The sequence below is a fragment of the Marmota monax genome, unplaced genomic scaffold (genome assembly GCF_021218885.2).
Source record: "Marmota monax isolate L192 unplaced genomic scaffold, Marmota_monax_Labrador192_F-V1.1 WCK01_AAM20220418_F8-fsc00096, whole genome shotgun sequence".
In the NCBI taxonomy this organism is placed as follows: domain Eukaryota; kingdom Metazoa; phylum Chordata; class Mammalia; order Rodentia; family Sciuridae; genus Marmota; species Marmota monax.
The window spans coordinates 151,263-171,406 of record NW_026695236.1 but is presented as its reverse complement, the minus strand read 5'-3'; the positions used below and the strand labels follow the sequence as shown (position 1 = coordinate 171,406).

Here is a 20,144-nt window from a genome sequence, read left to right as displayed (position 1 = left end):
GGGAGGCTGAAGCAGAAGAATTGTGAGACCAAAGCCAGTCTCAGCAAAAGCAAAGAGCTGAGCAACTCAGTAAGATCCTGATTTTAAATAAAATACAACATAGTACTGGGAATGTGGCTCAGTGGTTGAATGCCAATGAGTTCAATCCCTGGTACCACCCGCCCCCCAAATTTTTTTTGTTTACTTAGTTTCTTGTCTTTCCAGACTGCATATATGAAAATGTTCTGATTCTCTTCCCTTAAAAAAATAGGGGGAAAAAAAGAAGAATGGACTCAGACATCCTGCAAGTCTTCCAGAGAGAACTCACCTGCTCCATCTGCATGAATTATCTTATAGACCCAGTCACCATATGCTGTGGGCACAGCTTTTGTTGGCCCTGTCTCTGCCTTTTCTGGGAAGAAGCCCAAACTCCTGCACATTGCCCTGTGTGCAGGGAGCCATCACAGCAGATTGACTTCAAGAGCAATATTTGTTTGAAGAATCTGGTATCCATTGTCAGAAAAGCCAGTGTCAGGCATTTCCCGAGCTCTAGGGATCACATGTGTGTGACCCACAAGGAGAGAAAGATCTTCTGTGAAGAGAACAAGACCCTGCTGTGTTTGCTCTGCTCCAACTCCCAGGAGCACAGGGCTCACAGACACTGTCCCATTGAAGAGGCTGCTGAGCAGTACAGGGTAAGTGATGCTTCTGAGATAGCTAGAGGGCAGGGTGACTAAGACTATAAGGCACAAGAACCATTGTTACTGAGTGCCATATACAAGTATAGGTAGCAGTGATAAAATTATGAATAAAGTATGTGATAGTATCTATATTCATGGAAACTGAGAGTGTGAGGAAACTAATTTATTATAACCTATTTCAATAACTTGATGATATGGTTTTACTGCTTAGGGCACTTTAAAGTTCTCATGGTTATAAGAGTGTCTAAACTAACAAAACTAAATGTTCTGCTGGATGTGGTGGTTCATACCTGTAAACCCAGTGACTCACAAGACTGAAGCAGGAGGATAATCAGTTGGAGGATGGCTTGGGAAAATTAAAATATATAATAACTTCTTAAAAGGACTGTTGATATAGCTCAGTGGCATAGCACTTTCCTAGCATACATGAGACCCTAGGTTCAATTGCTAGTATGGTGAGCAGGGAAGTGGTACCACAAATTCAAAGGGCTTTTATATAGGATATGTTAGAATGAAACTCACAGAATATTAGTGTCATTAGATCCAAATTCTGAAGCAAATTGCCACACTACCTAAGAATTAACATTGCCCATGTATTTGCCATTTTCTCTAGGAAAATGGTTTTATTACATTGTGTGATTCCATAGTCTGAATCCCCTAAAATTGATAATTATCCACACCAAGCAGGGAAACCCTAGCCTCTGTGCTGCATAAAACTTTTTTTTTTAAATATAAATTGCATGAAATTCTTCATCATTGTGGGCCTGAAAACATAATCAACTTTGCTTGTCCAGTGCTTAAATTTTATTCTCTTACAGGAGAAGTTTCTAAAACTAATGAGATCTCTTTGGAAAAAGATCCAAGAAAACCAGAGAAATCTAAAAGAAGAGAGCAGAAAAATTAACCAATGGGTTGTAAGTATGAGAGTCTATTTCTCTCAGAATCAACCTAGGATAGGAAAGGTAGACATTTATTGATTCATCAAGTGAGTTGGAATCATCACAAAATTTTAGGAAGATCTTTCTTGATAGCTTCTACTTGTTGGAGTACAAAACCACACTGCTACTCAGGGAGAATTGTTGAGCTATGGAGCAGGGAAGTTTGATATTATTGACCTATTTACTAACAAAAATGAAAGTGTTGCATACAATTATTTGTGAGTTATGCATGAATTCAAAATGGCTTGCATTCAGACTTTCTGATTTGAGAAGATATATACAGGAATTACCAATGAAAATCTTTCTTTCTGGTTGTTTCAAAAAGTCACGAAGTAGATGAGTTTGAGAGAGGAGTGTTCTGCCTCTTAATATAGTTAATAATGAGTGAAAAAATAAATGAAGGGAAGAGAAGAATGAATTAATGGTTTATGAGAAATAGAAAGACACGAATTTATGTACATAGTTTACTAGCATAAGACATGAGTCAAAATGAATAGATGATGTTATAAAGTGGAGGAGAGTAAAGTTGACCTAATATTTGATCTAAGAAATTTGTGTCCTTGCAGTGGTATGTGCATCTGCACAGAGAGAATATCAAGGCAGCTTATAGGATGCTGCATCCCAGTGTCCATGAAGAAGAAAAACAACATTTGGAGACACTTTTAAAGGAACGCAAATTGACTATACAGCAAATTAAGAAAAGCAAAGCCAAAATGCTTCAAAAGGGGAAACAACTAAAGAAAGATTATCAGGAGCTAATGAAAATGTGCCATAAACCATATGTGGAGCTGTTTGAGGTAAGTAATTGGGACATGACTGAAAATATTTTGTGTCTTGGCCACATTATTTGGTACCAAAGATATATTTATATGCATTCTGCATTTTGGGTGGGATCTTCCCCCTTTGGGAATAACAGACACTGTGATTTCATGCAGCAAGCAAGCTTTGTTAAATTGTGACAGTAGGTTCCTCAGGATATGTTTATTTCTGAAATTATCCTTTTGTAGGTTACTTCATTAAGAAATAGAAAGAAACCGGCTGGGGCTGGGGCTCAGTGGTAGAACATTTGCCTAGCAAGTGTGAGGCACTGGGTTAATTTCTTAGCACCACCCCTAAATAAGTAAATTAAATAAAGCTCCATCAACATCTAAAATGTTTTAAAAAGAAATAAATAAAAAGAGCATTTTATTCATGGGTATTTCATTTTTGTCCAGCTGAGCAACATGAAGAAATTTGAAAATAGTTAACATTTATTACATTCTTTTTTAATCTGAATGTCCTTAGTTCAAATTGTCCTTAGCACATGTCACTATGTGAATAAGTCCTGCAAAAGATCTCTTTTCAGACAGTTGCTGGTTTGTAGCATTGCAGAATAACCCTCAGGGTTTTGAATTTAGCAAAAGTTAGATTCTTCTGTTTTACCTTTATGGTAGAAAATTAATTTACAAGGAGTGTTGAGGTGGTGGTTGTAATTTTTTAAGTTTCTCAAATACAAAGGCTTAATGGTAGAATAGCTAATTCTGATGAAATTTAAGCTTTTCTTTCTTTTTGTTTTTTTTTTTCTTTACAGAATTTAGAAGACACATTGGCAGAGTAAGTTTGACTTTTAATGCAAATTGGGGCACCACAAAGTCTGTGAATACCAATGTGTTTCTGACAATGAAGAAAGTACTTATTGAGATAATGTACATTTCCTCTATGTGTCTGTGTTTTACTGATTATGATTTCTTGTTCCCTTTTTATCAAAACTGAGCTTTTCCTTCCCTGGAGCTGAAGGGTGTAGTTTTTGCTGAACTTAAACAGAGGTTTCTAAAGACAGCTATCTATCATTTTAGATTTCAAGTCATAAACAAATTGAGTTACGTGGAATAGTCCTTACCAGGTGATAGGTGAGAGAAGTAGGCAGAGAAAAAAGTAAGAAAGATTCCTTAAGACTAGAACAATCCTGATCTGGGCACAGTGAAGCAAGCCTGTCATCCTAGTGGCTCAGGAGGCTGAGACAGGAGGATCATGAGTTCAAAGCCAGCATCAACAATTTAGGAGACTCTGTCTCAATTAAAAAAAAAAAAAAAAAAAAAAAAAAAAAAAGTGGGGGATGCTCTCAGCACTCCTTGGTATCAATAAAACAACAACAACAACAAAAACAACAAAAACTAGAACAATCCTACCCCATGATTATGTAGTTACACTAAATATCAGTGTTAGATCATTGTTAAGTGATGTAGGAACCTTTAGGATAAAACTCCTACATTAACATACTGTCAAAGTGTCCTTTCATTTATTTTCGCTAAAACTTTTGGAGAAATTTACAAAGACTCAGCCAATATCTCAAAGGTCACTGAGGCAATCTAAGTTTTTCTTTTAGACCCATTACATCATTTAGCTGAGCAATGTTTTTTTTTTTTTCCTGTCAGCCAGAAGTGTTTGCATCAGCTATCTTTACGTGTTCTCATCAGCTATCTTTACATGTTCTCATCTGCCTTTTAAAACTTTTATCATGTGCTCAATGATCTCCACTTGAGAAAACTAAGGAATATATGCCATCTCTTCAACTTGAACTATGGATCCTTAATTGAGAATGTTCAGAAAGGTACATATTTTGGCTGGACACAGTGGTGCAGGCCTATAATCTCAGCAATTCAGGAGGCTTAGACTGCAATTCAGGAGAATGGCACATTCTTTGAAGTCAGCCTCAGCAACTTAATGAGACCCTGTCTGAAAACAAGAAGGGTTATATATATAGCTCAGTGGTAAAGTGCCCCTAGGTTCAATCCATGGTACCAAAAAGAAAGAAAGAAAAAAACAACAGAGAAATGTACATCTTTTTCTTTTTTTCTTCCTTTTTATTCATGGGGATTTCAACAAGGGCCTCCTACATGTCAGGCAAGTTCACTGAGAAATATTCCCAGTCCAGAAATGTACATCCTAATACAATGGCCCCCAAAGTGAATATGTATAGAATCCCAGAATAAAGTCCTCAAGCTTTCTTTCTTTGGAGAGAGCATTGCTTTTCAGACAACTCCCATCCTCTTCTTACTTCCTGTGGGCTATAAATATTTTTCCATTGTTTTATATTCTGGTGTGCTCCTTTTCACTAGGCTTCATTAGAATATGATTTTGATAAAGAACCTTTAGTTGAGCCATTACCATCATGTCTTAAACACTGTTTGAATCTATCATTGTTGAAGTCTTTGGTGCCAGAAAGGTCAATTTATTTATTTTTTCCTTGCAGGTATGAGTTAGTGTTCCTGCACATGCCCCAGCCTGTGAGGCCACAGCTCAGTGCTCAGCCCATCACTGGACTGAGAGATGAACTTAACCACTTCCAAGGTGAGTGTCAGTCTGTTTGAGGGACAGCTACACTGTGCCCTACAATGATGGTTTTCTATTCCCTCTTCATTAATCGTTGACCTAACAAAAGTGATCAGCCTGCAACTAAGAATGCAAAACATATTTATTGATGTATACCATGTTAAAATATGGAAGAATGTAAAGAAAAAAACATAAATTAAATGTTGTATACAAGCTCTGTCACAAAAGTTTGAATTAAGGAAAGGAAATAAAAAGTCTCATTAAGCCCTAAAAGAACATTATCACATACAATATCATTTGTTCACTGAGTCACACTAATGGACTCAAGTCAAGACAATTTCAAGAGCAATTAATTATGATAATGGGTTTATTGAATTTAAATTTGTAAAAATGGTTTTCTTTAATGTTTTCTAGTAACTAAATTTGTAATACATTACACTTGATATAATAAACAGTACACAAATATAAAATAATGAATTCACAGAACATTTTATGAACAATGATGAAGTAAGTCATCACTTGGTGAAGCAGTATGTGGAACTCCATGGTAGACCTAACCCTGACAGGTTAGTTTAGCACAAAATGGGTCAGATGGAACCAAAAGTAAAAGGCAGAAAATTCTTAAAACGGGAAACCAATTCTGTAATAAATAGATTTTCTTAAATATAAACTTGGTTTCTTAACCAGAAGATTGTAATATCACTGATACATTTATGTAATTATGTAATAATAATCATATTATCTACTATCCATGATTACATTTATTTTTGTCTTTTTTTTTTTTTTTCACAAGAGAGAGTAATGGAGGTTAATTTTATTGCTATGGACTTGAGAATGCTCAGGTCTCCAGATTTTCGAGTGTCATAAAAAATAAGCAGCAGAAGTAAGCTCTATAATCAATGAATTTTTAGGAATATTTTCCCTGTAGTTAATAAGTGTTCAGATTTACTGGTAGCCCTTGAATCTGATATTTTTCTAGCCAAAGCTTTTCCATTAATCTTTGCTTGTTTTTTCTTGTAAGTCTCTAAATCAACTCTCACCTTGTATGAATTGGGGCGGGGGGAAAGTCTGATTTTGGCTGAATTATTCTCTCTTCACAGTGAACATTTCCTTCCGTAATGAAATAAGCAGTCACAATGTAGTGCTGTGTGATGTGAGAAGACTGATGTTTGGAGAAGATGATGAAGATGAAGCTTTGAATTCTGACAGATCAAACTATTTCGCTGCATTGGGAGATCAGATCTTCACTTCTGGGAAACATTACTGGGAGCTGGATGTTTGTGGCTCCTGGAACTGGGCTGTGGGAGTCTGTAGGGATTCTGTGGTAAGGAAGAACCACACATTGCCTGAATTTGAGGACATGTTTCTCCTTTTATGTGTGAAGGAGGACACACATTTCAGTCTCTTGACCACCTCCCCAATATTTTCTCTCTATATAGAGAGACCGATGGGCCATGTTGGTGTGTTCCTTGATTTTCAAAGTAAAAGTGTGAGTTTTTTGAATGTTGCCAGGAGTTCCCTTATATGGAGATATCCTATTGAGTCCCTGAGTTTCCCTGTCAGGCCATTTATTTTCCACAGTCCACACATAATTAGGGATAATTCAGGAAGTTAACTTCTCTACCTGAGAACTTCATATTTAAGGGACCCCTTCTCAGTTGAAGCAGAGCAATTACTATGACTATTTTTTATCCCTGTCTTAATGTAACCTCATTTTATTCAATATGAAAATATGATACAATATGAAATTTTGTTTGCACAATTTTACTTTAATAAAACCATCTTTTGTTGCCTATAATATAAGCTGTTGTTGATTCAATGTTTCATGACCTTTGTGTGATTACGAAAACATGGGTTTGTGATTCCGAGTCTAGATTAATACAGGAACACAAGAGTTTGCACATCTACACAGATCTGGCCATCCAGAATGCATCTGTCAGTTTGAAATCTTCTGGAGCTATTCAATTCACCTTAAAGGGGAAAAGGTAGCATAGGTGTGTGTGTTACCATCATGGTGGGCACATGTAATTTTTCACATTAACTTAATGAACAGGCATTGTAGCTCAGAAGAATGTCTGGCATTCAGGGTTTGACTATATCAGGTGTGGGATATGGGGGTTCAAGATTTATGATCATTCCCCAGGGCATGAGACATGAGATGGGAAGATAGTGAAACAGAATACAAACTTGTACTCTCTACTGACTTTTCCATCTTGCCATGATACAATGAATACTCAGTTGATTTTTTATGGTTGTCATGTCATACTCAATCATGTTTATGAATGTGTTTCTGCCATCAAATGTTCTTCCTGAATATATTGTAGAAATCAACAAATGTTTGTCAATAAAAAATTAAAATGTAAAGCTTGGTAGACTTTGTTGTCAGCCATACCCGGGAATGGGTGTTCACTATGTAGACTTGCCAGTTTTATTTCTTATCACTTCTGGTGAAAAGACTTAGGCAGTTTACATTTCTTGAACATTTATTGTGCAGCTTATATATAAATATATCCTGCATGATTTAAATACAAAAATACTTATACTGCTGTGCTTGGTGGAACATGCCTGTAATCCTAGTGACTTGGGACGTTGAAGCTCAATACCAGCTTTATCAATTTAGTGAGGGCCTAAACAAATTATCAAGAGCCTGCCTCAAAAGTAAGTAAGGGTTGGGGGTGTAGCTCAATGGTTAAGTGCCCTGGGTTCAATACTCAGTACCAAACAAAACAAGAAAACTACCTATACTACACTAATTATGAAAAAGAAGCTGAGCCAGGAGGAATTAAAGAGATGTGAAATAAGGTGATGTTTCCAAATGAGATTTCTTTAGGTTCTGTGTGTTCCCTCTCAGGTGAATCAGCTTAAGTGATAGACCAGCACTCATTCTAATGACTGAGTTCAGATAATATAATGCAAGTAGAGCTTACCCTAGTACCTAACAGAGTATCCAAAAAATAAATATTGGCTGAAATATTAAAATATTATTAATAGAAATAATTAACTACTTTAGTTTTTTTAGATGCATTTACTTCCTACCATTGGCTTATCTATGATGTCAAGTGCTACCAGCAAGCGCAGTCTACCTTCTTTATTCTCAGTAGGTGAAGTTGCAGCCTACACTGCTAGTAAGATGGAATTTATGCAGTTTCTTACATTCATGTTCATACTCATATATTTTTAACCTTGACAGTAGCTTCATTTCTGCATTTTAATCATGTGCTCACGAAAAAGCAACTTAAAGTTAGTTTAAATTTTTCATATAGAGTACATATTTATGAAAATGCCTGCCTTAGGCTTAACATGAATTGTTATGTTCTAGATCGACACAGTTTTTAGTATTTTAGTATTTTTCTTCTAACATTAGAATGAAAGCATAGTGTAAGCACATATTGTGCTAGCCTGAGGAAAGTTTCCAAAGTTCTGTTAACATAATAGGACAGGAAAATATTAGAGGATAATGTTAATGAAAGGCAAGAAATCTAGATTCCCAGTTTTGAATGTTAAGGAGGTTCCACTATTTTGAAATTTGAAATTATTATTTTATAGTATAATGTTGATTTTGAAATTTCCCCAGAGATAAAATAATGTACCAGGGGAATATGAAGGTCCATAGTGATAAGAAAGCATAAAATTGGACTTAGAATGATGTAGACAATCAAGAATGAAATTGACCTATTATTAAATCACTAAGTCAAAGGTGCTGTAAATCTCCTTTATTGTGTCAAACACAAAATACTTTTATACTTTGAAGACAAATGCATATGAAAAAGAGTATGTGTTTTATAACAAGTGAGATATGTCTGTTTTTTTAAAAAAGAAAATATTTAGTGGGGGTATATCCATGAATAAAATAATGAGTTGTGAAGAAATTATATCATTTATAATATGTTTAATTCCACCAAACTGTGGGTTCATTTCTCTATTTCTTGTTGGTATTGGAAATAGAACTCATTGGGTACTTTACCCCTGAGTCACATCCCCAGCCATTTTTTTTTTTTTTTTTTTGAAACATGGTCTTAAGTTGCATAGGGCCTCACTAAGCTGCTGAGGCTGACCTCCAACTGGTGTTCCTCCTGACTCAGTCTTCCAAGTCACTAGGATTACAGGTGTGAGGATGTGGTCTGAGGGTTTTTTTTCTCACTGGTACTCAGTGTAAAGTCAAGTCTCTCATAGGATCTGTTAGGGCACAGGCCAATCAATGCTAATTTTAAAGGAATTGGCCAGTGTGTTGTTGTCATTTGTTTCTCCGAATATAGGAGGTGGTCAAAAGGAATATTTTTAACAACTGGATTTTTAATTATGTATGCAAAAAAGGTCAATTTGTTGCCATATGCCATCCAGCAGAAAAGCTAAAAAATATCCTGAGAAGCAAGCCACTGGAGAATGGCTTGGTGTTTTCTACATCCTTTATGTTTCCATTCTATGCATTAAAACTTATCTTTTTGGCACACCCAGCTGCAAGATATTTCTGGGTATGCCGGATACACAATGATAGATATTTTATTTATTTAGAAAAAATAAATAATAATGGGCACAACAGAATATATACTCAAGAGTTCATGTTCAGTGCAATAAGGTACTTTTTTTTTTTTTATTTCAGGGATTGAATCCAGGAGCTCTTAACCACTGGACCATAGTCTCTGTCCTTTTGTTTTTTGTTTTTGTTTTGGAACAGTATCTCACTAAGTTGCTGAGGATATCACTGCTGTGCTCAGGCTGGTTTTGAACTTTTGATCCTCTTGCCTTAGCCTCTAGAGTGGCTGGGGTTACAGGTGTGTGCCATTGCACCCAGCTGAAAGTAAGGTATTCTTTAATCAGGGATTTGAGGATACTTTGAGTTGAAACCAGGAGTGTTTCACGTGTGGATAAACTCTGCTCTTCAACCTTGGTAATGTGTTGAGTGTTTCCTTATTATGTTCTAAGTGAGGGTCATATGGCAAGGAGCAGCTTACTTGTTTTTAATCTCTTAAATGGATGACTAAAACAGAAACGATTCTGCAAATTATGAGAATGCTTTACAGAAATGTTTCCTTATTCTTACTCTTCAGACCAACTAGATTCCATAGTTGACTCTCTTCCTCCTGTTAATTTTACACAGTCCTTTATTAGCTAAGTATATTATTGAATTTTTTCCTCACCGTGACCAAAATACCTGACAAGAACAATCTAGAGGAGGACAAGTTTATTTGAGCCTCACAGTTTGGTTTCCGAGATCTCAATTCATAGATGGCTGACTCCATTACTCTGGGTTAAGAGTGAAGCAGCTCTTCAGAGGGAGAGGGAGGCTGCTCCCCTTGTGGTAGCTGTAAGAAAGGAGACAGGGTGGGAGGAACTGGGACACAGGGAAGATGTACTCCAGGATAAATTTATGTATCTATTTAGTAATTTCTTTCCAGCCACTATAATAAGAACTTCTTACTCTAATGATGCTTCTGAAAATATTTAATTATATTTAAAAAAAACATTTTTGTGGTTCTGGAGATTAAACCCAAGAACACCCTACGACTGAGCCGTTCCCTATCCCTTTTTAATTTTTTTTTTTTTTTTTTTGAAACAGCATCTTATTATACTGCTGAGGTTGGCATCAACTTTGTGATCCTCCTGCTTTGGACTCGGGAATCATTGGTATGATAGTTTTGCAGGATTGCATGCAGGTTGTTACATTTACTTACTACCTTTCAGTTTTGAAGACCTGTATCAGAATTATTATAACCTGGGATATAAAATAGAAAAGTAAAACCAAGGCAAGAACACTGGAATCCTTGAAAATTACATCAAAGATAAAGACTCTCCTTGTTGTTTATTCATTTACTTCTTTTATTTTTCTTTTGGCAGAAATTTAATTCTTCAAAGAAATATCAATAAAAACTTATGGGGAAACTGAAAGTAAAGTGACCACAACACTCAGAGCGACCAAGAGATCTTTATTGTAGCAGTACAAAGAGAAGAAAAGAGAGAAAGAGAAGTGGTGGTGGGGGGGGCCCGGCTGGGGAAGGCTTTTATAGCCCTTCTGCTGTGCTGCCTAAATCTAACAGCTTCTCTGGGTTTGCAAGCTGCCTTGTTGGCACACAAGGGGGTTAAGTGCTTGGCCTTGAGCGGTGGGTTGAGTGTCAGCCTTGAGCAAGGGGTTGAGTGCTCAGCCTTGAGTGGGGTTGAGTGTTCAGACTTGATGCAAACAGGTGATAAAGGACAAGACAGAGGGGGTTTGAGTGTGTGGGCTATCCTGCAGCTAACATATGTTCAGCCTTCCCTGCAGACAACACAGTTCAGCCTGTCCTGCACCTAACATTCCTCCCTTTTTGTTTTTCTAGGTGACATGGGGCAGTGTAAAATCCTCTGGCTACTTCCTGCTTCATGGTGTTTGGCTTGGGACCTAGGAGGGAAAGTGGAGGAATGTTCGGGGGACAGGTCTGGGAATACCAAGGCAGCTAGAAATAATATCCAGGGGCTATAGACAGTTATTTTGGCAGGTACAAAGTCCATAAAGTTTCCTTGAAGCCATAGGTTGTCAACAGCAGGCATCAAACCATTTCTGAGCGGAGGAGATACGTGGTATCTGTCATTGGTCCTGTCATAGGGACTCTAGGAAGTATCTAAGGTGGCTTGGTTGAATCCAGTAATGTTAAGAGTAACAGCCTGATTGCAGCCAGTGGAAGAGCAATTGCCTTGACCCATCAATTGAGTGGGTGGTGTCATCCTGGTGCCATGTCACTTGGATGTAGAAGCGCCATTGTATGGGGTCCTGTCCATCGAGGTTCCTACAATTGAGAATGCAGTTCCTGAATCACCCAGTTGAAGAGGGTCCAATTAAGCTCGTGGTTGCTCTGGGATTGAGGCAATGAATGGCCCAAGAAGGCACCGGTCTGCGTGTTCCCTTAGGAGTTTGTGTAGAAGTATGAGATTAGGCAGGTAGGACACAAGGGGTGGAGGAGTGATTGGAAAGCTTCCGTTGATTAAGAAAGGGTTCCCATAGGGTTTCTCAAAAGGGCTAAGGCCTGAAGGAGCTCTAAGGGCTGCCTAAATTTCGATGAGGGCCCATGGCAGGAGATTGGGCCAGAAGACCCTGAGTTCAATAGCAAATTTAGTGAGATGATCCTTGAGAATGCCATTAGGCCTCTCAACCTTACCCGAGATTGGTGGGGGATGTGGAGCCTCCAAGTGATGTTGAGGCCTTTGGAGACTATTGAACAACCTGAGAAGTGAAGGCCAGACTGTTGTCTGACTGGATGGAGGCAGGAGGTCCAAACCTGGGAATGATCTGCTGGATGAGGATGGAGGTGACAGTGTTAGCAATTTCCCTGGGTGTAGAAAAGGCATCTATCCAACCTGAAAAAGTATCAACCAAAGTAAGTAGGTAGCAAAGCTTTTTGTGCCTAGGCATGTGAGTGAAGTTGATCTGCCAGTCTTCACCTGGCTGGTGGCCCCTCATCTGAGGTGTGGGGAGTTTAGGTTTGATGCTTCCTTGTTGGGATACTGTAGAGCAGACAGAATAAGCAGAGTGGACCTGCTGGAGAGTATTTCTCATTCCTAGGAAGAGAAAGAGGTGTTGTGAAAACTGGAAAAGGGGTTAGAGAAGGTTTTAGATGGGCACAGAGTCTCTGGAGCCAGAGGAGTTGGTCATGAATCGTAGGTCTCCATCTTGGGCATCAGGGGTGGTAGTCTTAAAGAAGTAGTTGATTGACCAGCTTGTTGGTGAATTTGTGTATCTGATCTTGCAGGAACTTCTGTAGGCAATTTAATAGACATGGTCCTATTAGGAGAAACATAAAGAGGACTAATAGGGGTCCTGTGAGGGGGAGGAGCCAAGGCCATACTTGACTGAACATTCCCCATGGAGACTGTTGGCTAGTTGCTGTCTCCTCTTTTCTAGCTGTTCTTGTCCTTCATTACTCCTACGAATGACTTTTTGGCTTAACTGTTTTTGGTAGGTGTTTAAAATCAAGCTGGTCAAAATTGACTTTGTTTCTATCTATTGTTAAGAGTCAGCTGAGTTCCCATAGGGGTTGCTTGTGGGGGAACTTGAGAGCAGCTTCTTAGTTCTGCTAGTGCCATTTGGGTTAGGATGGGTCCAGGTCTTGCTTGACCGTGTGGCTTCCCTTGGAAGCATTAGGGATGTCTCCTGTCTCCAATGACCCTCCTATTCACAGCAAGTGCACTGATTGGCTTTTCATTCTCCAGTGGTCTCATTAATCTCCCTGATTAGGAGGTTTTGTGGCCCAGAGTTGCAAAGCTCTTTAGAGAAGTTCCCTGTTCCCTGGATTCAGGCTGACTCAGAGGGCCAGAACCAAATATTGGTTTTCTTGGCCATTTTAATTTAACTTTAAGTCTTGATCTTAAACATCCAACAAATTCATTGTGACATAGTAAGATTGTGACATAGTAAGATGGGAGGCAGAGCCTTATCTCAGGTAAGGCAGGGCTCTTTATAAATCTTAGGTAAAGTGTTCTAGTATTGAAGCTGATTTTTGTTTTAAAATATCATTTTATAAAGTTTACATGTGTTATTGTTTGAGGTCACATGAATACTAGCTAACACAATATGATATTATATTTAAATTGTACCCAGTGTATAGAACTTTATATTTATCTTATTTTTTTTTTTAATTTTTTATTGTGGGTTGTTCAAAACATTACAAATTTCTTGACATATCATATTCCACACTTTGATTCAAGTGGGTTATGAACTCCCACCTTCACCCCATACACAGATTGCAGAATCACATCAGTTACACATCCATTGATTTACAAATTGCCATACTAGTGTCTGTTGTGCTCTGCTGCCTTTCTATATTTATCTTATTGATAACGGGTCCAGTTGTAGGAAATTAAATGATATAAATAAATCTCCAATATGTTATTTTTATAAGCCTAAAATTACCATGAAACCCTTTGGAGAACAGCAGCTTGATATAATTTTTTTAAAGCTTCTATCTTAATGATTATATACCTGGAAAATATGAACACATTTAATATACAAAGAAGAGTAATAGTACCACAATTACTTTGATGTTTTTATATTAATCAAGTTTAGCTCTTAAAGAAATAACATTTTACAATATTGCAAAACAACAGTTGTTGTTTAACCATAGTTGTATAATCCTTAATTCCCCAAGATTACTTGCTCAAAAAACTTACATATTTAACCAACTTACACAGACCTTCTTTATCACTTGCTTAAACCCTCTTATTTACTTAATTACATAGACTCTCTTATCCAGAAACACATTTTCCTTCTATTAAATCCATACTTAGAACCTTCTAATTTCTCTTTCCTATCTGTTAACTCATTCTTTATTCACACTTTGAAACAATCCTTGTAAATTTCTGAATTTAGGCAAATTATTCCATTTTAATAAGAGATATTTTGTTATTTGCAGTACATAGTTAATCACATCTGTTTACCATTTCATAAAAATATAAACAATGTCTAAGTATATAGAATTATACTGTTGTAGGGATGGACAAGGCAAGGGACATATGATAGCTGTGGAGATAGGGAAACAGTCCTATTTGTTTGCAGCCAGATTCAGAGGGCACATCTTCTGCTGTAATCAATTAATTCCCTGAACCCCAAGTTTAGGTAGTTTCAGAATTTTGTACCCAACATGTAAGAGAAGGGGCTCAGAAGTTCACTGTCTGCAGAAGTTCACCAAAAGCAGGTTTTTTTTTTTTTTTTTTCTCTGTTCTGGGCAAGTTAACCACTCAAGGACACCTGGGAAGGGGAGAGCTTTTTCTTTCCTTTCTTTCCTCCCCCTGCCAGCTGTTACCATGGAGCCCAGATTGTAACTTCCTTTATCTTAGAAATGTAGCCATCTCTGTGAAGCCCCAGCTCAAGGCCAGAGGCCTTGTTTACATATTTTGTGAAAAACTAGTAAGGGGGTGTATAGCTTTTGGAGTGCTGATTTTTCCAGCCAGTGGCCAAGTAAAACAGGGCAATATGAAAAGAGGAAGTTTATCTACATTAAACTCTTTTGTAGAGATCCTTTTGCTGACAGTCCTAAAATCAGCCATGGTGAATATTCTGGAGAAAGTCAGTTAAGGCTTTTCTGTGGGTCGGGTAGGGAGGGGGAAGACGGGAAGGCAGGGCTGAGAGCAGCTCCCATGGATCTTAGAATGAGGAAGGAGATGTATGATAATAATGGGAAAGGGGTTTGGGGTTTTCCCTAGCAACAAAAACTTGAGCAGTAGAACAAGTAGAGCAGAGGGGAAGACAGGAGCGAATATCCCAAAAAGCCTGTAAGGGACAATTCTTACTAACCTGTTTTCAGTGATGACAATGCAACTTTAAAGGCCATTTTCACCAGATCTCTGATACCAGTCTGAGGGCCCTACTCAGCTCATTTGAGCTTTGGGTAAGCTGGTAAGAGGACCGGGTGTGGGCACTGACAGGAGAAGAGAGGGGTGAGTGGGTGGAGAGATAACTTCAGTACCTGCTACCTCAGCAAGGGGGCAATGGTTTGAGGAAGGGTGGTGGTTTGGGTTTTTGATCTAGTAATTGGAGGGGAGAAAGCAGGTTGTTGAGTCAGGGGAGACGGTGGAGGGGTTGGGGCAGAAGGTTGAGGGTGAGGACCTATTTGAGCCAGGTGATAGGGTGGAGATTCATCAGCAGGGTCAAAAGTAGTGGATGAGTCCTGAGGAGGAGAAGATTGGAGATCGGTGGTTGTGGGGGTTGGTTTGCAAGCTAGAAAAATTTGTAGAGGTTTGTAGCAAGTGCAGAGAACAGGATTGGATTGGAGCAAGAAGAAAGCCTGGACATAAGCAATCTCTACCCATTTTTTTTTTTGAATGCTCACAGTAATTGTAGAGATCTCTTAGAATGGAGGGATCTAGGGACCCAAAAGGGGGCCATCTGCTTTGGTTGTCTAAGGGCTAATTGGGCCAGGCCTGGGTGCTATATTTGATCAATGTTTTGGGTTTGATGTCAGGTGTCAAGGAGAGGGTTTTGAGGTTATCCAAGAGGCATTGTAGAGGAGAGTCGACCAGCAGAGAGGACACATTACCCATGTCATAGACATAGTATAAGGAGGAGGGAAGAGGACGCAAATGTAGTATAGGGGAGAAGGAAGGAGACGCAAATGTAGTATAAGGGCAAGGGAAAGAGATGCAAAGATAGTATAAGAGAGAAGGAGGAAACTGATTTATTGACAAAAGGGGTGTCCCTGCTAGAGCCAAAAATCAGGAGTGCCTTAGTGGCAGGTTCAAGCTGCAGAGATTGGTCATCACCAAATCCTGACAGTTGAAGCTCTTGTCCTGAACAGAGCCAGAGCCGTGGAAGACCTCGGCCAAGGCTTTTCTGGACCCCTCCTGGAGAGGCCAGATACTCCCAGGGGAAAAGAGGGAAAGAGAGGCAGGGGAAGATAGAGGAAGGGGAGGGTAAGTGTCTATCTAGCAGCCGAGTCTTGAAGGTGTGAGGACTAGGACTTTATGATAGCCACCGAAATCATGAAGGTCTGGGTGGGGTGTGATGTTCAGTTCTCTGTCATGTGTTCCCAGAGGTTACACAGTCCTTTGAGGGAGACCTACAAAGCCTGTGCTGGTAAACTACAAGCTGGGAAGGGGAAGGGGAATAATTTTGAACCCATGAGTCTAATCTGCCCAAGGCAGGAGTCCCTGAGGGCCACTGTTGCCACAGTCTGGCTGCAGACAAATAACCGGGGGGTGACGAACAACTTGTGTACATTGATACAGCAGGAGTGGGAGCCGTTTATTGTAGGACAGGAGGGGTATATATACATTATACACAACTTATCTTAATTAACATAAACTAGATACAACAGTCAACCAATAAGGAATCTCCACACTTAATGGCTTGCTGGTGTTACTTCACAAACCACTCCCTCTGGCAAAATGCCAGGCACCATCTTGACTTGTTTACAGACCCTAACATTTCCCCCTTTTGTTTAGTTTAAATATCGACCATAGTGGTTTTTACACAAACACCATAAATAATCTGCTACAAGCAGAAGGGGAGGATTCAAAATGCCACAATACCAAGCCAAAGATGGCTCCATGCAAGAAGCCCTTGGAAAAATTATACCAGCAATGACACCGTTAGCAAAGATACCGAGTTACAATTTATTGTAGATTACAGTTTGTTCTCTCAGTCCAGGTAAAGCAGTGTCTCAATAGATTAACTCACAGTCCAGGTAAATCACAGTCCAGGTAAGTTCTGCAGGCAGCTAGCTTGATCTGAAGTCTCCTCAGTTTTTCAGCCAAAGTTTCATCCAGTTTTCAGCAACACTGGAAATTCTTCCACCCTCATCCTCACCAGCACTGGGATGAAGGCAGGAACTCTGGCAATGCTGGCTAAAGAAAATCCTGTAGCATTCCACTAAGAAAACAACCTTCTGAACAATTTAGTACATTATCTCAAGGTTTTTTTACATTTGAAATAAGCCTTAATAGTGCTCATTACTCATTAGTTTCCAGGTGTGAGAGAACCATTGTAGTTACTGGCCTTGGAAATGATCAAACTGCAGGGATGCTGGCCCATCTTCTGCCTGCAGCGTCCCTGGCAGCCCCAGATGGCCCCTGGAAGAGTCCAGGGAGTGTTCCAGATTCAAACTGCCACTGGGCACAGGGAGCAAGAGCCTGCTAGACTGTGCCTCTGGGTCAGGTTTGGATTTAGGCTCTCATAGTGGTGTCCTGCTCCCTGGGTGGGGGGTAGGGAAGAGCCAGCTGCCGCTGCTTGGAAAATCCTTGGTGCGCCATGACCGGCTCGCGCACGTGGCAGCCGCTGCACCAATTCATGCACCCTCCGGTAACAAAAAGTATTCAGTAATAGCATTTTGCTGCAACTTTTTTCCTGATAATCCTTCTTCTTCTGAACTTTCTTTTTTCTTTTTGACTAGAGTTCCTGGGCTCTTATCAACACATGCCCTAACTATTCTTGGTTCCACTGGGGTGCCTCCTTCCCTTAGTAATTTACTTCTCACACCTTCCATATTTCGTCACAAAGACAATACAACATTTCAAGACAAAACAAGACACAAACATACTGTATCAATCTTCTCCATTTTTTCAAAATGGCCATTTTTCCTCTCGCCCTATCTGTCTAGGGACGAGCAGGTTTGCTCCTGTCCTATCTTGGGACGGGCAGCTTTTTTTCGTCACTTACCCCCGAGTGTCTTGGGGCTCTCTGTATGGGCCACCATCTGCCGGAGTCCAGCTGCAGCAAAATAACGGGGGGGGGGGTGACGAACAACTTGTGTACATTGATACAGCAGGAATGGGAGCCCTTTATTGTAGGACAGGAGGGATATATATACATTACACACAGCTTATCTTAATTAACATAAACTAGATACAGCAGTCAACCAATAAGGAATCTCCATACTTAATGGCTAGCTGGCATTACTTCACAAACCACTGCCTCTGGCAAAATGCCAGGCACCATCTTGACTTGTTTACAGACCCTAACACACTGTAGCCTTAAAGGCTGTGGTGGGGTGTTTTCCTCCCCGCTGGAGGGCAAAGAGGTTTGCCGGACAATCAATTGTCAAACCCACCACTGGGTTTAGGACTCCAGGAAGGGAAAACTCACCAATTGAAGGCCAGAGGTGGATAGACTTTTGGTGGTCTAAAAAAATGGGTTCAGGCTATCCAGTGAATGGCACTTCTGAAGGAAGAGGGACCCAAAAGTGGGTTTTAAGTCTCTTCCCGGGTTTTGGCATCAATGAAAGGAAAGTGACCACAACATTCGGAGTGACCAAGAGATCTTTATTGCAACAGTGCAACAGAGGAGAAAAGAGAGAAAGAGAAGTGGGGTGGGGTGGCTGGGAAGGCTTTTATAGCCCTTCTGCTGTGCTGCCTAAATCTAACAGCTTCTCTGGGTTTGCAAGCTGCCTTGTTGGCACACAAGGGGGTTAAGTGCTCAGCCTTGAGCAGCAGGTTGAGTGTTCAGCCTTGAGCAGGGGGTTGAGTGCTCAGCCTTGAGTGGGGTTGAGTGTTCAGACTTGATGCAAACAGGTGATAAAGGACCAGACAGAGGGGGTGTGAGTGCGTGGGCTATCCTGCAGCTAACATTTGTTCAGCCTGCCCTTCAGAAAACATAGTTCAGCCTGTCCTGCATCTAACAGAAAGAATAGGATGTGTTGAGTTATAACAAAGCAGGTTAATGTAAAAGGAAGAGTTACAAATTGAAAAAGAATATCATTGATACAATGCTGAGAAAGGCGTTATATGAAGGACACACTGTGAAAAACAGATATTCAAGGAACTAACTGAGATGGTGAATTAGTAGCTGAAAAGAAAACCTGTGTGTAACAAAAGTAAGCAAAGCAATGATAAGAGCATAAATGGAGTGCTTGCCCTGAGCCCTCAATGTCACCAGCAGAATCCAGTTTATTGCTCCAACTGTGGCTGAGGGTACTGTGGACTTGGAGGAACATCTTCCCACTGTTCTGCTGTCATGTTCACTTTGGTTTATTACTAATGACCAATGATTCAGGATTATGTGTTAAGGATACGGGATAATAGAAACTGTACTACTTTCAAATCAGAAAATGTTATTTTGGCTTCCAGATAAACTACTAATTGTATGTGTTACTGGGGTACAATTTCCTTATTTCTCTTTTTTTTTCCTTATATCTCTGGATGTTGTTAAATAAAATACATCAGAGGACATTGATTTGGACTGAGCTCCTACACTAACCCTAACAGACCAAGCATGGTGCTGTTCTGCATGCTGGTAATCCCCGTGGCTCAAGAGGTCTTCAATTCTCAGGGGATATATATATATATATATATATATATATATATATATATATATATATATATATATATATAATCAGACTAAGTTTACAGAGTTTCACCACAGTATCTGAGCATCAGGTAATCACAGAATGCTCTATAACTCAGTAACCAATTAAGTTGTCTCTATATCTCACTTCCATCTTCTATAAATGCTGTTAGATAAAGTCCTGGGCTGGATTTCCCTGAAATTGTTTTAGTCTAGGGACTGTCTGATTTGAAAACTGCTTTTGTTCTATTATGCATTGCACTGTTTTATTGATAATTGCTCACGTAAATACTTTTGAATTTAATTAAGATTTTTCTTTTGATTCATAGAAAGGCCAAATTTCAACAAATTTGGTCAAATAATCTAATTCACTTTATTTTCAACTCATGAATTTTATTTCATTTGTAAATAGAGAAGTGTAAAAATAAATGAAAACACAGAAATAGAGAAGCACTCTGCTAGGTCTAGCAGATC

The 20,144-nt window shown here is 39.2% G+C and overlaps 1 protein-coding gene across 1 annotated transcript; it reads left to right on the top strand.

The window, feature by feature from the left end:
* The first annotated feature begins 266 nt into the window (after positions 1 to 266).
* Positions 267 to 6,935, top strand: LOC124089356 (tripartite motif-containing protein 43-like). The gene is made up of 6 exons (XM_046439365.2): positions 267 to 674; positions 1,499 to 1,594; positions 2,185 to 2,415; positions 3,189 to 3,211; positions 4,851 to 4,948; positions 6,031 to 6,935. The coding sequence occupies exons 1-6, from the start codon at positions 267 to 269 to the stop codon at positions 6,543 to 6,545; spliced, it is 1,371 nt and encodes a 456-aa protein (XP_046295321.1). The 3' UTR covers positions 6,546 to 6,935.
* The last annotated feature ends 13,209 nt before the right edge of the window (positions 6,936 to 20,144 follow it).

Bases quoted from the DNA above. Each gene is read 5' to 3' on its own strand.
- LOC124089356 (XM_046439365.2), top strand. From the start codon at position 267: ATGGACTCAGACATCCTGCAAGTCTTCCAGAGAGAACTCACCTGCTCC. The intron at 1,595-2,184 runs GTAAGTATGAGA...GTGTCCTTGCAG, and splicing joins GAAAAATTAACCAATGGGTT to TGGTATGTGCATCTGCACAG. The intron at 3,212-4,850 runs GTAAGTTTGACT...TTTTCCTTGCAG, and splicing joins TTAGAAGACACATTGGCAGA to GTATGAGTTAGTGTTCCTGC.